The sequence below is a fragment of the Marmota monax genome, unplaced genomic scaffold (genome assembly GCF_021218885.2).
Source record: "Marmota monax isolate L192 unplaced genomic scaffold, Marmota_monax_Labrador192_F-V1.1 WCK01_AAM20220418_F8-fsc00012, whole genome shotgun sequence".
Taxonomy (NCBI): domain Eukaryota; kingdom Metazoa; phylum Chordata; class Mammalia; order Rodentia; family Sciuridae; genus Marmota; species Marmota monax.
This window is the reverse complement of record NW_026695227.1, coordinates 4,116,500-4,131,916: the sequence shown is the minus strand read 5'-3', so window position 1 is coordinate 4,131,916 and position 15,417 is coordinate 4,116,500. Positions and strand designations below refer to the sequence as shown.

The 15,417-nt window shown below is 37.1% G+C and overlaps 1 protein-coding gene across 2 annotated transcripts in view; it reads right to left on the bottom strand.

Annotated features, from left to right (window-relative positions):
* Positions 1-15,417, bottom strand: part of Ptpro (protein tyrosine phosphatase receptor type O) — a 241,385-nt gene that overhangs the window by 16,219 nt on the left and 209,749 nt on the right. For both annotated transcript variants that reach the window (XM_058576175.1, XM_046436157.2), the window contains 3 exons: positions 13,965-14,000; positions 10,755-10,836; positions 1,912-2,002 (listed from right to left, as the gene is read on the bottom strand). In XM_058576175.1, coding sequence (XP_058432158.1) covers positions 1,912-2,002; positions 10,755-10,836; positions 13,965-14,000 — 209 coding nt within the window. The remainder of the gene's footprint in view (positions 1-1,911; positions 2,003-10,754; positions 10,837-13,964; positions 14,001-15,417) is intronic.

Here is a 15,417-nt window from a genome sequence, read left to right as displayed (position 1 = left end):
TACTTGGAAGAATTATCTTCAGGTTTTGGGGAGCTCATGCAGAATATTTACAGGAAACAAAATATGAGGGAAATTTTATGGAAAGCTCCAAGTACATAGCCTAAATACATGATCTCCATTTCACCCAGGGACATCCACAGAGCTCAATACCTTTGGGAGATCTAGAGAAGAGAGAATCCATGGGCTTTTAAAAATATTTTAAATTTAAATTTAAGTTAAATTGATTTTGGGGGTGTGTAGGGGATCAAAGTCAAGACCTTGGACATACTAAGTACACACTGCTCCACTGAGCTACAGCCCAGCCCTGATTATGTATTTTTTTTACTGTATACATATAAGGTATACAGCATGATGTTTGAGATTGCTATAGTTGAACAAATTAACACATCCATCATCTCACATATTTCCAAATTTAGCTGTCACTAAATATTTAATTATAGAGCCGTGTGTGTGTGTGTGTGTGAGATAAAAGTACCTTAAACTTGCTATTCTATCAAATTTTCAGTGTCATACAATATAATCCTTGAGATGTACATTAGACTTCTAGATTTGTTCATCCTATGCAACTGTGGCTTTGTACCCTTCGAGCTGCATCTTGCCATCCCCTAACAATAATTTTAATCTCTGTTTTATGTATTTGAATTTATTGCTTCTGTTCTTTTAATAGATTTGAGACATAAGTGAAATCACTCAACATTTTTCTTTCTGTGTCTCTCCAAAGACTATCCTTTCTATTGTAGCCTTTTTAAAAACACCATTAATTTCAGCTTATTATCTTTATTATTTTTCTTGAGTTCTACTTCTTACATTAGATGATTTGATCATTAAGTTTTAGTCTTTATTTTTTTCTGATATGAAGAGTTAAGGTGATAAATGTACCTATGAGGACTGCGTTGGTGCATACCAATTGTTTTAACAAGTAAGGTTCCATTTTGAAGTGATTAAACATTTTCATGACAATTTCTTCTTTGACCCACAAGTTTATTTTAATTGTGTGTGCATGTTTACACACATGTATGTTTGAAAACTAATAATAAAATTTGTTAGTGCAAAGGAAGGACTGATAATTTATGTTTGGAAATTTTCACAATAAAAAGATTTTTAAAAAAATAAGCAAGTGTCTAGTTGCATTAGTTTTAAAGTATTTTTATTATTGATTTCTAATTTTATTAAATTTGGGTGAATGTGATCTATCAGTGCATGGGCTTTTTTGTAGATGGATTTTAAGTGGAAAAAGTAAATTCTGAACTGTGTAGAGACGTGGGGTGCTATTGTAGCAACACTACTTAGTTTTATCAAGGATAAAGTTTTATCCAGGATAGAGTTTTCTTTCTATAGCTTTTTTAGTCTCCCCGCTTTCCATTTTTCCATTCTTTCCCAGTTCACCTACAGCATAGCAGAAAAGACTGTTAAATCTATATTTGAATGTGTTTAATTGTCCTGTAAGTCCTGACATTAGTTTTTTATTTGAATGTTGCTTTTTATTACACAATGTTATACAACTACTTAGCTTGCCAGAAGTTAGGAAGAGAAAGACTTTATAACACCTTGCACTCCCTTTCCAATTGCTTTCTTCCATTATCAGTGAATTCTCATAAAGTACTTCATGAGACCACAGATCATTTGATTTCTAATTTAGCAAAGTCTCCTTGATCTCCAAAGGGCCAAATGGTCTTTTTTTTTTTTTTTTTTTCTGCTCAGGTACAATTCATTTAAAAGCATAGTAATGAAATCTTTACCGATAGGATCTAATGACATCAAAGCAATTGTGACATCAGTGTAATCACAGAAATGACCTTGAGGTTCAGATCACAACTGGTATGTATGGAGATTGGTGAAATGAATTAATCTGCAATGACAATCCTTTGACCTTTGAAAGATAAAATTATGATTGGCAGTTGATGGTCTTACATGGTAGGATGTTCGTGTAGCGGTTTTTACATCGGTTCAGTGGGAGATCTGCAGCAAAGTGTGGAATATCCAGTCCAATCAATTTCAACTCCTGTAAATGAGAGAGAATAGATTTGCGATTCCTGTACATAGTGTGGATTGGATGGGTTTGTTGTTCACACTGGTTTACTGTTCATATTGGATAATGATTTACTCCCAGTATGTAATAGAATTATCACCCGCCCTTGATCTTATGATGCTGCAGCAGCTCTGTTTGGAGGCAGTAGCTCTTCTCCACTCCACTGTTGTCAACTATTTTTGGCCAGTGGACTTAGAAAGAATTCATGTCCAATCAGAAGTTTTCAATGAATTTGCTCAGCTTTGTTTGCCCTTTTCTGCCATCTGCTGTGAAAAGTCATGCCCAGGGAAGCTGCTAGTCCCAGGATGAGGAGACACATGGGACAGACCTGACTCTGACCCACAGTGGAACTGAAGCAGAACTGCCCCAGCTGAACCACATGCATAGGAGTGGGAAAAACAAATGTTGTACGCCACTGAGATTTTGAGGTTGTTTCTTCTATTGCATGACTGCACTAAGAACTGTCTAACACAACACAAATACCTTGAGCAGTTTATTGATAATTTAGAAAAGCAATATCTATTTACATAACACATAGGTGTGGATAATTTGAAAACAGAAATGCTTTTCAGGTTTTCAGAGGAACAGGGTAACTAAAATTCATGAACTTACAAAAATATTTCCTAAAGCATAGAGAACAATCTCCATGTTACAAAGCTTAGGATTAGTAGTTACTAAATATATGGCTACAGACTCTCAAAAGTAAAGATAAATCAGTGGTGTATAGGTGAACCTATCAGTGAAAGTAAAAATATCTAAATAACTGCATGTAACAGTACTCTTACAAATCCCATTTTCAGAGGATACACTGGTATGACAACTTTTATATAAACACACAACTGATTTCAAAAAGGTTATTTTACTGGAAAAGGGGGTTATAGGTTGCTATGTCATGGGTATTATAGGAAATAAGGTGATTGTGTTCCAGGATTTCCTGGGGGTATGTTCACGCTGTGGTCTATATAAACTGAGCTTGCTGGAGTTGTGCAGTGCACAACCAATGCAGCAAATCTGGTTACATTATTCCATGAAGTTTACAGAAATATCAGCAAACAGCACAGATAACCATCTATATATGGGACTGCTTATAGAGTGTGCATCTTTCTATAAGATGATGAGTGAGGTAGTACAAGAAACCACTCTATAAATTTTATTTACATTTATAGGATATTAATATTGTTCATAAGTTTTACTCTTTAGAATTTCTCCCAATTATTGCTTTAAGGAGTCATAAGCTAGAGGCATACTTCTTGGAGAGAAGAAGTTTGGAGTCTTCAAAAGGCTTTTGAAAAATTTTGGAGACATTTTATGACATTCTGAGAGACTATACATGTATATCTCTTTTGTGCCCTTTGTGTCTTGATCCAAGTGTTCTTTGAAAAACATGCTTTAAGAAATCAAGTTTTTGGTCTTCTGTTGCTTTCACATGGAAGAAGGACATTAACAACTTCCCTTGTGCTTCATGACATATTTTGAAGGGTTGCAGCTTGCAGTCAACATGGATATATCAACTAAAGGGCCTACATTTCTCTTTCCCTCTGATTCCTTATTGCTTTGGCTTTTCAAGATAACAAAATCTCAGACATTTTGGTGTAAGTTGATGTCATCTGTCTCTCTTTTATTTCCTTTCTTTCTTGCTTTCTTCCTTCCTCCCTCACACTCTCTTTCTTTCTTTCTGTGTGGTACTAGAGATTGAACTCAGGGATGCTTCATCATTGATCTAAACCCTCAGTCTTTTTTATTTTGAGACAGGGTCTCACTAAGCTTCTGAGGCTGGCCTCAAACTTGTGATCCTCTTCCCTCGGCCTCCCAAGTCACTGGGATTTCAGGCATGCACCACTGCACCTGGCTTGAAATCATTCTTAAAGACAAACTGTCAAGTTTGATCTTCAACTCACAAAATTAGATTTTTTTTCTATGTCAGAGAAAACCCTTGCATGCCGATGACCTTAAGCAGAAACTTGTCACTGTTACTTTATAACTATTTTCCATTTTAAAGGGTTTCCAAAGGCTGACTATATTGTCCTGTAAGAAACTTTTTTTTTTTAGCAAACTTGAGCCAGATCAGTGTTATTTTTAGGTCACTTCCTTTTGGTTGCTGTAAGCTTATTCAAATGATGCTTTTATTGCTTAAAATATGTTTAAATAGTCTACCTTTTATAGAACGTGTCTTTACAGATAATTTATCAGATAATCTCACTTATTTTGATGTACTATTATATACTGTGTGTTATTGGGGAAGTAGTTTTCATTAGCATCAGTTTAATTATCTGTAAATGAACTCTCTATACTTCACTGTTTTATAGTGGCTGTCAAATAGAATAAACTCAACCAATATTAATGCAGTGCTCTTGATAACGATTGTGAAATGCTTCTGCTATAGTCTTTGTTTGTTTTGCTTTGTCCAGTTCTATAATTTCTCCCTCCTTTGCCATTTGTGCTAACAGACCAACAACTCTCCCCCTCCTGTTCCTCTGCTTCGGGGACAGACTGATACGCCACAGGAAAAGACCTCAGATACCAGAGAAACTGTGGGAACAGATTGAGGCTGAGAGTTGGCTCACATATGGAAGCTGACTAACTGATAGAACTTTAATTGTGTGTTGCCTTCTCCCTGTAAATGCCCTCAGTTGATAAGAGAGGCTTAATTGGCTGAACACTCGAAATGCAAATTGCCAAAGTTGTACTGCAGCAAAGCAGGAGCTGCATGTATAACGCAAATGCTTTGAGTCTTTGTAATTTAGCCTGTCACTAAGTGGAAAATCAAATACTAAGTTTCTGGTTCAGTAGCTTTGCAGTTATTTTCTTTCCAACCATATGGAAACACCAGGGACTTAAAGCTTCATAAAGGCCAAGTATGGAGGTAATGGCCTGAACCCAACATAAATCTTTTTGAATTTCTTTTTGCCAATTTTGTTTCTAATATAATCTATCATTTTTTTCTAGGCAATGTAGTTATCTGAATTGGGTTGAATGATGATCCCCAAAATGTTATGTCCATATTCTAAACCTCAGAACCTGGGAATATGACATTATTTGGAGGAAGGGCGTAAGCCACTAAGAATCACTCGGTGAGACCATACAGGAGAAAAGAAGGCATGAAAACATGGAGGCAGATTGGAATGAGGCAGCCTCCAGCTGAGGCATTCCTGGAGCCACCGAAAGCCGGAAGAGGCAAAGAAATATTTCCATCTAGAGCCTTCAGAGGGAGTGTCATCCTACTGACACCTTGACTTCTGTCTTTGATAATTGTGAGAATCAATTTCCACTTATCTTAAGACAACAAGATTGTGGTAATTTGCTATGGTAGCCCTAGAAACTAGGGAGTGCCAGAGACTGAGAAGTCCAAACCAAGGAGGCCAAGGTAGGTTTCACTCTAAGACGTCTTCTCTTGGCTTGTAGGCAGCCACCAGGAGGGCTGCACCTTCCTGACCTCAACTAACCCTAAGGACCTCCAAAGGTCCCGTCTTCAAGTACTGTCATACTGGAGTTAGGGATTCAGCATATGAACTCTGGGAGAGCACAGGCATTCAGCCCCATAACCTGCATTATGATTATCTGAGAAGAGAACAAACTGTCTTCTAGCCTTGGAGTTTGTAATAATGTCAGCAAGTGACAATACTTGGTGCTTACTTTGGGATAAATTGGACATGAGAGTCAGATGAGCTAGATTAGTGGAACCACTTTTTCATAGGGAGAGAATAAGTATGGAGAAACAGAAGAGGTTCTGTCTATAGCAGTTAAAATGATCCAAAGTATTGGACAACATCTGGTTATTTTCAGGAGAAGAAAGCATTTAGAGCAAGCTATCTAGTGAAGTATTGTATTAGTTCCTGGGCCTGCGTAACAAAGTTCCAAAAACTGGTTGGCTAACAACAAAAGAAATTTCCTGTGTTGAAGTTCTGGAGCACAGAAGTCTGAAACCAAGGTGTCGTGGGAACATATGCCCCCTGACACCTGTAGCGGGAATCCCTTCTTGCCCTTTTCCTGGCTCCTGGTGGTTTCTGGCAATCTCGGGTCTTCCTTGGCTTGCAGCTACACATTCCAGTCCCGGCCTTTGTCAAGGGATTTGCTCTGTCTCTGTGTCTTCCCATGGCTATCTTTCTACAGGGCTACCAGTCAAGGAGCTCCAGGGGCAGAGCTGGTGAGCACAGTACTTATAAGGATACCAGTCATACTAGATTGAGAGCCCACCCTGTCTAGTACGAGCACATCTTAACAAAGTGCATGTGTAGCAATCTATTTCCAATAAGGTCACACTATTAGATCCTGAGAGGTTAGGGCTTCAACATATCTTTGGTAGGGACACAGTTCAACTCCTAACAGGTATCCTAAAGACAGGGTAGGGTGTAGTTATGATGGGAATCTGAGATGGGTAATGGATGATGAGATAAGAAGGAATCAGTTTCAGGAGAGTCTAGAAATACTTAGCTGGTCTCTGGGCTCTTGTATATGATTTAGGGCTAGCATTTCAGTCAAAGCACATGTTACTAGTAGAGGCCCTTGGAAATAGACCAAAATTTAGGAAGGAAGGAATAAGAGAGAGAGAAAAACTCAGGTCTAGAAGATCACTTGGAATAAGAATGTTGGAGAGGGCCTGCTGAGGTGCCTTTTTATTTTTTTCTTTGTGGTGCTGGGGATGGAACCTAAGGCCTCATATATGCTAGGGCAAGTGCTTATCACGAAGCTAGACTGAAACACAAGCAAAAACAGTTGCAAATGAGGCTACTATCAGAAATCAAAGAGCATCTCTTGTGAATTGGCTGGCAATATGAAGCTTTATTTTTTATCTTTGCAGCCATATTTCAGAACAAAGGTGATGAAGACTTTTACTAGCATCCTGGTCAACCACAAAGCCCAGAAATTAGAGGCAGAACAAGCAACATGTGGTATGTGCTGAGGGCTCTCACACGTCAGGCTCTGAAGTCTGATTCTTCACAACCTTTCTCAAATGAAACAACCGAAATGAGGAGCTTGATTTTAATGTCTTGGTCCCAAGTCTCTTTAAGAAAAGATGTATATTTTTGTCAGAAAGATAATCAATCTTTTCAATAGCTCCAAAATCAGATGCAGAGTGAAAAAGGGATTTATTCAGTGAACTCAAATTAGCAACATATACAGCTTCATGTATGACTTATAGCTGTATAGATAATATATGTAAATCCAGACATTAGTTTCAATTTGCATAATGCTTATAAATGATGCAATTTCCCAGTGAGAAGGTGATCCTTCAGTGTCAGGATCAAAGTGACTACAAGTAGTATAAGCATTCAGGTACGCAGAACAAATAACTGTTCAACCACTAAATGGACCTGATTCAGCCATCTTAATACCCACTTGGGTCCCCAGTAAGGGCTGGAAACATTTTTTTCCCCTTAAACCTCAATGGCTATTAGTGTATTTCAGGAAAATTTGAGGGTTTCCATGTAAAAGGTCTGGCGTACACCCAGAAATCAGTCATAGGAGCACAAGGCTTCTTTGAAACTAGCTGACACTGAACCTAAAGATGTGGTGGGTGGGGTGAAGTTGAAAGTTGGCAGTGCCTGGAGGCTGTCACCTCGACAAGGAAGTAAGACCAGTGGGCCACTACTTGAGCAAATGTTGGTCTAAAACATAGAGTCTAAGTCTGTGATTTAAAAGGCTCCTAGAGAGTGAATTGTATTTTCCCACTGGAACATGCATGCATGCACAGAATTGGCACCAAATAAGTTACATATATGATTGGTAATGTTCTAAGAATAAAGATAAATTTAAAATCTTCATAATAAATAAAAATCCTAAATACTTCTTCAAATCATGGATGATGGTTAATTCTATGTGTGAATTTGGCTTGACTACAGTACCCAGTTCTTCTGTCAAACACTGGTCTAGAAGTTGCTATGAAGGTATTTTTAAAATTTGATGAACACTTAAGTAAAGCAAATAAAAATAAATTGGCTGGGTCTTATCTAATCAGTTGAATACATGAAAAGAAAAGGCAGGTCCCCTACAGAGGAGCAAATTCTAACTCTTTATAGCTGTCAGACTTAAGAGTGCAACTTCACCTCTTCTCTGGGTCTCTAACCCGATAGCTGGCTCTCCAGATTTCAGACTTGCTCAATTGTATAAGCCAATTCCTTAAGACAAATCTCTTTCTTCATATACATTTCATTGGCTATTTATGCAACCTGTTGGATTCCTGGAGAACCCTGAGTAATACACGTGGGTTGTAAAGCTCGGTTGAATCCTTGTTCCACATTTAGTCCAACATTTCTCAGTGGAATACTGTTGGTCTGGAACAATTATTTGTTGTTGTACTCACTGAAGAACATTTAACATCCTTGTCCTTCTCCTCTTAAATACTATTAGTACCCTCTCCCAAGCCTCCATAAAGACCCAAACCAACTCCCATACATTCCCAAACTCTCTCTGGGGGGACCGACTGGTACTTGACTAGTTGAGAGCCATTGATCTAGTTCAACCTGCCCATTTTATAGGTGAAGAAACTGAGGTTTTGAGAAAGTGTGACTTTTTTTCAATAGTAATTACTGGCAAATGGTAGTGCGTTGGATTCCCATTTTACTACATTCCTAACATGGTGTAAACCCTAAATGTGTTATTTTACATATCAAATGTGTAAAAGCCCTTAGCATATGATAAATTGTACATTTAGCACATAAAGTTTATGACACTTTACTTATTTAAAAATTTCTTTCATTGGTGTATTATATTTATACAGAATAGTGGGATTCATTGTTGACATATTTATATATGCACATGGTATGATAATATAATGTGGTCAGTTTCATTCCCTGTGCTTTACATATTTTTATGGCATTAACTCTAGTTTGCAAATCACTTATTGTTTGTCTTCCCAGTGCCCTCTCTACTTAGGAACAATATCCTCCTTTCTTAGCTAATTCAGCTACATTAGCTCCTCCACTCAAAATTCCTTGGTTTTCCAGTAAGAGTTTATGGGATTCTGCCCTCCCTGGCTGCAGTTGGTCTGAGTGGGCACCATGATCCAGGAGGGTCCATAAAAATTCTTCTCTGTTAATTTGCAAACTAGAAATGAGAGGATCAATGGTTCTTTTGGGAAATTATGAAAACAAGAGGATGGTGATGCTCAGGTGTCATTATTTTCCACTATGAAAAAGAAGTTGGCTATCAGAAATGAGAATACAAATAGAAGGTTTACTGGGGCCCAGCCTGTGATTTCCGACATTGCTGGGACTGGAATGCTCCCATATACTCCTGTGTGGTTTAGCTACTCAACCCTTCCTTTAATTATATGAAATACCATAATGACTTTTGAACAAATCCCCCTTTCCTTTGGTTAAATTATGTTTAAATTATGTTTTTGTCACTCACAACTAAAACAATATTTCCTTCTTACTAGAAAATGACTTCCTGCATTTAAAAAAATAACAATGCAATTCAGAAACACATTAATAGTTACATGTGGGTTTGATGTCATTAACTGTGAGTTCCCAGCAGAGGTAATGATATAAGTTTTGCCATCAATGAATTTAATCTCAAAGGAATTAGGAGAACATGAGAAGGTGGGAAGTGTAGCTACATCATCATTTTCCTTACCATTATCAGAAGTATCCAATTATTTCTTTTTGCAGCATTTCAGCTTCTTGTTTTCTTATAAAAATTCTTCTTTTATTGATAGATTTTTCTGAAATGCTGTCCTCACTTTAGGTCTCTGATTCAAATTGAATTTTAGTTCTTTGTGATTTAACATTTGGTATAGCATCTATAATTTGTTCAGCACCTGCAGGCGATGGATAACTGAGCAGGCTCTGTGTGGAATCTCTCACAACACAGGTGGCCATTAGGGGCTTATATTTGATAATATGTAAAATTCTTCTCATCCCCAAATTCCCTGTAAGAATATTTACATCAGGAATATTGCTGCTTTTTATAGACTAAAGCTATCCTTGACAAATGAAGGGAAAGAATAAATGAATACAAAGAATAAAGCAAAAGCAACTGCTTTTGCAGGAAAAGTACTTGGGCTTAAAAAAAAAAGCTACTGAATTTAGAAATGTCACTTTATCTTTCCCTTCATCCTGAATCATTGACCACTTCAGACATGCTATGGAACCCTGAAGAATAATTGGCTGTTATGAGCTGTAAGATAATGTAGAAAGAATAAGTAAGGACCAACTATTCTTCCCACTTACTCATTTCCATCTATTCTGATACATAGTCTTATAGACTCAAAGAAATATATGTGCTTAAAAAAAGAGAAGAGGTATTGGTAATTTTTTCCTTTTTAAATGAATCGTGTTACTCTCTGTCCCCAGTTTTTCCAAGGAAAGAAATTAAAATTGCACAAAGATGTATTAAGTAGCATGCCAGTAATCCTAGGGCTATGAGAGCTCACTCCAGTCTGTTACACAAATGAAGTTAGTTTTTTCCACCAGCCACCCTCACTGTGGCCCAAGCTGCATGAGAAGCACACTCAAAATTGCCTGGTTTTCAATGATCACTTCTCCTGTACCCGTATTTGCTCATCTTAGAACCTGCATCTATTCTCTCTTTCTCTTCAATTGTGCTGTTCAAGCTCTGGCCTATTGGTCAAGGGTTGACGACCTTTGACTGAGCCAGCAGCTGAGGCCAAGATCACCACAGGGCAGGCATTGCCCATTGAGCAGGGCAATGTGGCCCCAACACAAATCCCACACTTCCCAGTCCCACTCATTCTGGAAGGTCCAGAATGCTTTACCCAACTCACCTCGAATTGGAGAGAAAATTTATAGTCAGAGTCTTTGGCCATATCCTTGATGTAGGAATCAAAGTCATCCAACTGAACCGGGCTTTGTGAAACACAAAGAAATGTTTATAAGTATTAAATACTGTTTTAATACCACACTTCTTAAACATGCATACTCTCCTTGAAGAAAATAAAAGTTTTACTTCTCCAAAGTTAATACTCATTTGTATTTTAATTTTTGGCGCAAGTTAACAGTTTCTAATACATTATAATTCAGAAGAGGGGCATATGTATCAAACTTCCCTGAAATAGAAATTTCTAGATTTATACTTTGCTATTACTCTAGCAATAAAATATTTTATATATGCCTACTCATATATACCTGTCTACATGCACATGTGTTGTTTTTAGAAAGTTCTAGAATATGGGAAAGAACAAAGGATTAGATTTCAAAGACCTGTTTGAGTTATGGCTTACAGTTGTTTATTTCCCATGTGATCCTGGGAATTACCTAACTTTTCAGAGAAGCATCATTGTCATTGAATTGTCATTAAATACTATTGTCATACCTATCCCACAAGGTTGACATGCAACATGTAAAGAAACTTATGAGTTTGAACAACTTTAATAACATAAGGAATTGTGTGTCTGGCTAGCTACAATATCCCCAGAGCAGAGACTGGGTCAGCAGGATGAAGTTATCAGGGTCTCAACTGAGAGAGCCATACTTAGAAGCTTGCATACCTATGAAAGTACTGAACTGGCTCAGAGGTTCAGTCAAGTAATATATGCAAGCTTATGTTTCTACATCTATAGCAGAACTTCTCACCTCTCTGTGTGTGTATGTGTGAGAATAGGATTTGTTTTATTTTATGTAATTTTTTGTAGTTGCTTATCTATTTAGGAACCTACGTATACCAACCCGTTCTCTGATTCTGCAGCATGCCATATTCTGTCATCAAACCCAAGACTTCGGCAGGATCCATAGTCGACTTTTCCCTTATTCTTGTGCCATATTGTGCAGCTTATGTCATCTATCTGTGATCTTAAGTCTTATTAGGAATTACATAGAATTTAATAGATATTTGTCTAAAGTTGTGGATCAGCCAATCAGGTAGACTATTTTATGTTAAGATTTTAGAGGGCATTAAACCTCCCAGGTAACAATTTTAAACTTTAATGGTTTCCCTTAACAATAATAATTCATACTCATAAAACACTCAACAGTTCATAAATATTCACATGTTATCTTGTTTGGTTGATCCCCAAGGTAGCCATGGACAACACTCACCCTGTGCTCCCAGTGAGAGAGCCAAGGGTGAGGGAAGGAAGGAAGTCAGTATCAGCAGGCCACTAAGTGGTGGAACTCTGGCTAGAACCACACAGCATGAGTCCTAGTTCAAAGCTTTTCCCACTTCAAACTTGTTATCTGTCCCAAAGAATGGCTACTGGTGGGACTCCTGTCCTGGAATGGATGCCATTGGGACTACAATATCTGGCTGCTGTTGTTGAGCAGGACATTGACCTTAAATTTAGATTTAACACTTCCAGTTTCACCTAGAAAATGGGAGCATGTATAGGGAAGGCAGACTCTGAGAACAGATTTCTAGGTTGGAAAAAGCAAAAAAAAGGTAAAAACATATGGCAGAAGAGGAGAGAAAGAAAACTTGGAGGGAAACCAAGACCAGCAGGACAGAGTTAGAGAGAAAGGGGAGAAGAGGTAAAGGAAAAGAAGATGGAATGGAAGTAAGCAGAGATTAAAAAAAAAAAGAGGTTCCAAGGGGGATATGGTGTGTGGTGGTGATGGGACATTTGGAGTGAAACAGGAAAAGAAGAGAGAAGGCAAACGAAAGTAGAGAAACAGAGAAGGAGGGAGGGCAGGGGGACAATGAGAAGAGAGAGGGAGTTGGTTTGATGTGAGGTTCTGACTTGTGACCAGGTCCCACCACCCCTAAGCTCTTTTGCCCAGGTCTGGTTTTTCCTCTTGTCTGTATCTGGGTCTTGGGAGGAGCAAGCTCTGAAAGAGTCTCCCGCTTTTGTCCTGAGATCCTGTCCTTTGAATGCTGAGGTCTATGCTTCTCTAGCTTACTAACAACCCAACTAATAGTTGTGGACAACAAAGTCTTTCTGCTGTGGCAACTATTTCTTCCAGGTGACAGTGACTCTCATCTGTGGAGGCTGGCCTTGTGCCCCCTATGCCAGTTGGTGTATGTCAATGGAATGCATACAATTTTAAATAATAGGGAACTTATCCTGCATCTTTGTGCTGTAAATTATATGCCACTCAAGGCTAAATAACAATGTGTTTGCATCAAATTTTCTTTTGGATTATATCACAGATTATGCCATGAAAATCAGTGTGGATGTCAGTCTAGTCTTGTCAAGAGTGAACTCAGTTTATAAAAGTGTTCCTTTTTTTTTTTTTTTTTTGGTACTGGGGATTGAACTCAGGGGCACTGGACCATTGAGCCACACCCTCAGCCCTATTTTGTATTTTATTTAGAGAATGGGTCTCAATTGCTTAGCGCCTTGCTTTTGCTGAGGCTGGCTTTGAACTTATGATCCTCTGCCTCAGCCTTTTGAGCTGCTGGGATTACAGGCGTGCACCACTGTGCCTGGCAAGTGTTCTACTCTTTATGTGTGGAATTTTAAGAAAAGGCCTGGTGGTGATAATCTAATAGGCTTTTGAAATTAACTGATGGCTAATTTTCACCCAACAGAATCATAATCTTAACAGTTTAGTGGATATGTAAGACCACAATCTAGCTAGAGGAATAATCTCTCCTATTTATTATAGAGGGTTTTCTGAGACAGAATTAGCAAAGTATTTATTATAACAACATAAAGTGAAAGCCTTTCCCTGAAACAAACACAGAATTTCAAAATACAAACTGGCAAGTGTTTTTTTTTTTATTACCTTTGATATTGCTAAACATTAGATTTTCATATGCTTAGAATTCCACACTTCCTTCTGCAAGACTTTTAATTCTTTTTTTTTTTTTTACAATCCATTCTTCATCAGATTTCATGTGGTAAAAATGGTCTTTGTATCTGACAGGGTTTCCATGATAAACTTTCTTAGTGGAATCTCCAACTACATATTCATAATATGTACTTACCTCTTCCTTAAGCATCCCTTGCTTGAAATCAAGCAATTTATTTTTTAAATTTTGGGAGGTTAAGATCATAATTATAAAAATCTTTTTAAAGGAAATAGTAAAAAAAACTTACTTAGTCAGTTTCCTCTTCTTTAAACCATTTTTACTCCTGAGAAATTAAAAAAAAACAAATTTATCGGGGCAAAAGATTAATATAATGATTAAACTTGAAGAGCTTTAAATAATTATACTGGCACCTCAATTTTGTTTAATTTTCATTAAATATACCTCAGGTGTTGTTAAATTACTTTTCCTTACATGAAACTCTAACTATAATAATTTCAGATTCTATTTTAAAGATTCTTAGGTTGTAGGAACACACTTGCATTTCATAGTTCATATTTGCCAAAGAACTGAGTTCTGGAAATACTATTTTTAACTCCTGGTTGCTAAAGTATTTTGTAAATATATAGAAGTCTACTACCTCTCTTGCAGGTTCTGCAGGCAAGAGGGAAGAACTGGGGAATAAGAGGGGGAACTAATGATGAGAAGATATGTTGATTTCTTAATTAAAGACTAAAATAACCTTTTCTGACATTTTCATAGGGTATATAAATTCATGTTATCAAAGTGGACATGTAAATTTATACAATTCTCCTATAGCATTGCTTTTATTCTTTTGAATCAGGTTTTAAACATTTTGAAGAATTACATGTCTTATTAATTTGTTAATAATCTATAAACTCGAAGACAGGAAATGCTAATACATGCTTTACTTATGTACTTTTGCTTTAGGGTACATAGGGTAATTGTTTTCATGCAACAGGTAAGATAATTAACCTAAGTTATGCTGAGGTAGTATCTATTGAAAAACCATTATTGTGTTTTATTGTCTTATATCAACAATGAATGTTAAAACATAATTGAGTGTATAATATAGTAGTAAATGTTTGTTATAAGAATTTTTAAAGGTCTTTAAATATTTTTAAAGGAAGCACATAAGGTTTCAGAAAACAAATGTCTGCAGTAAATAAGTGGCTGTGATAGAAGTACTTCCTGTAACAAACTATTGATATTAAAATTGTGAATGTTTGGATGCCTTTCTGCCTGAAGGCCTCAGACAGAATAAAGTAGTACTTTCATAGCACTTTGTAGATGGAGCAGTTCTCATTTTGTAAGATTGTAAGGTGCCTACAGGCCTCCTGCAGGACCAAAGTCTCCCAACACCTCACGGAGCACACAGTGGTTGGTCAATGAACGCTTATGCAATTGAACTGAATTGAAACACACATCTTTGCCATGTTATCCTCACAATTTCATTTAATGATTCAATTAAGATTTGGATAGTAGACCTGGTCTTGTGAGATCCTGTTTGAGACAAAGAGGCTTGTGGATGGAGAACTCATGCAGGTTAGAAATTTAGGGCAACATCTATAAAGGTAAGTGGTTTGGGGGGTAGTTTTTATTTCTTCCCATTTCTAAGTGAAGACAATCTGTTCAGTAGTTCCTTTCCTATTTTGCTTTCCTTATTTTCTTTGACTTCCATACTTGAAATTTAGAGGGAAATTTAAATTCCAGTTTTTACT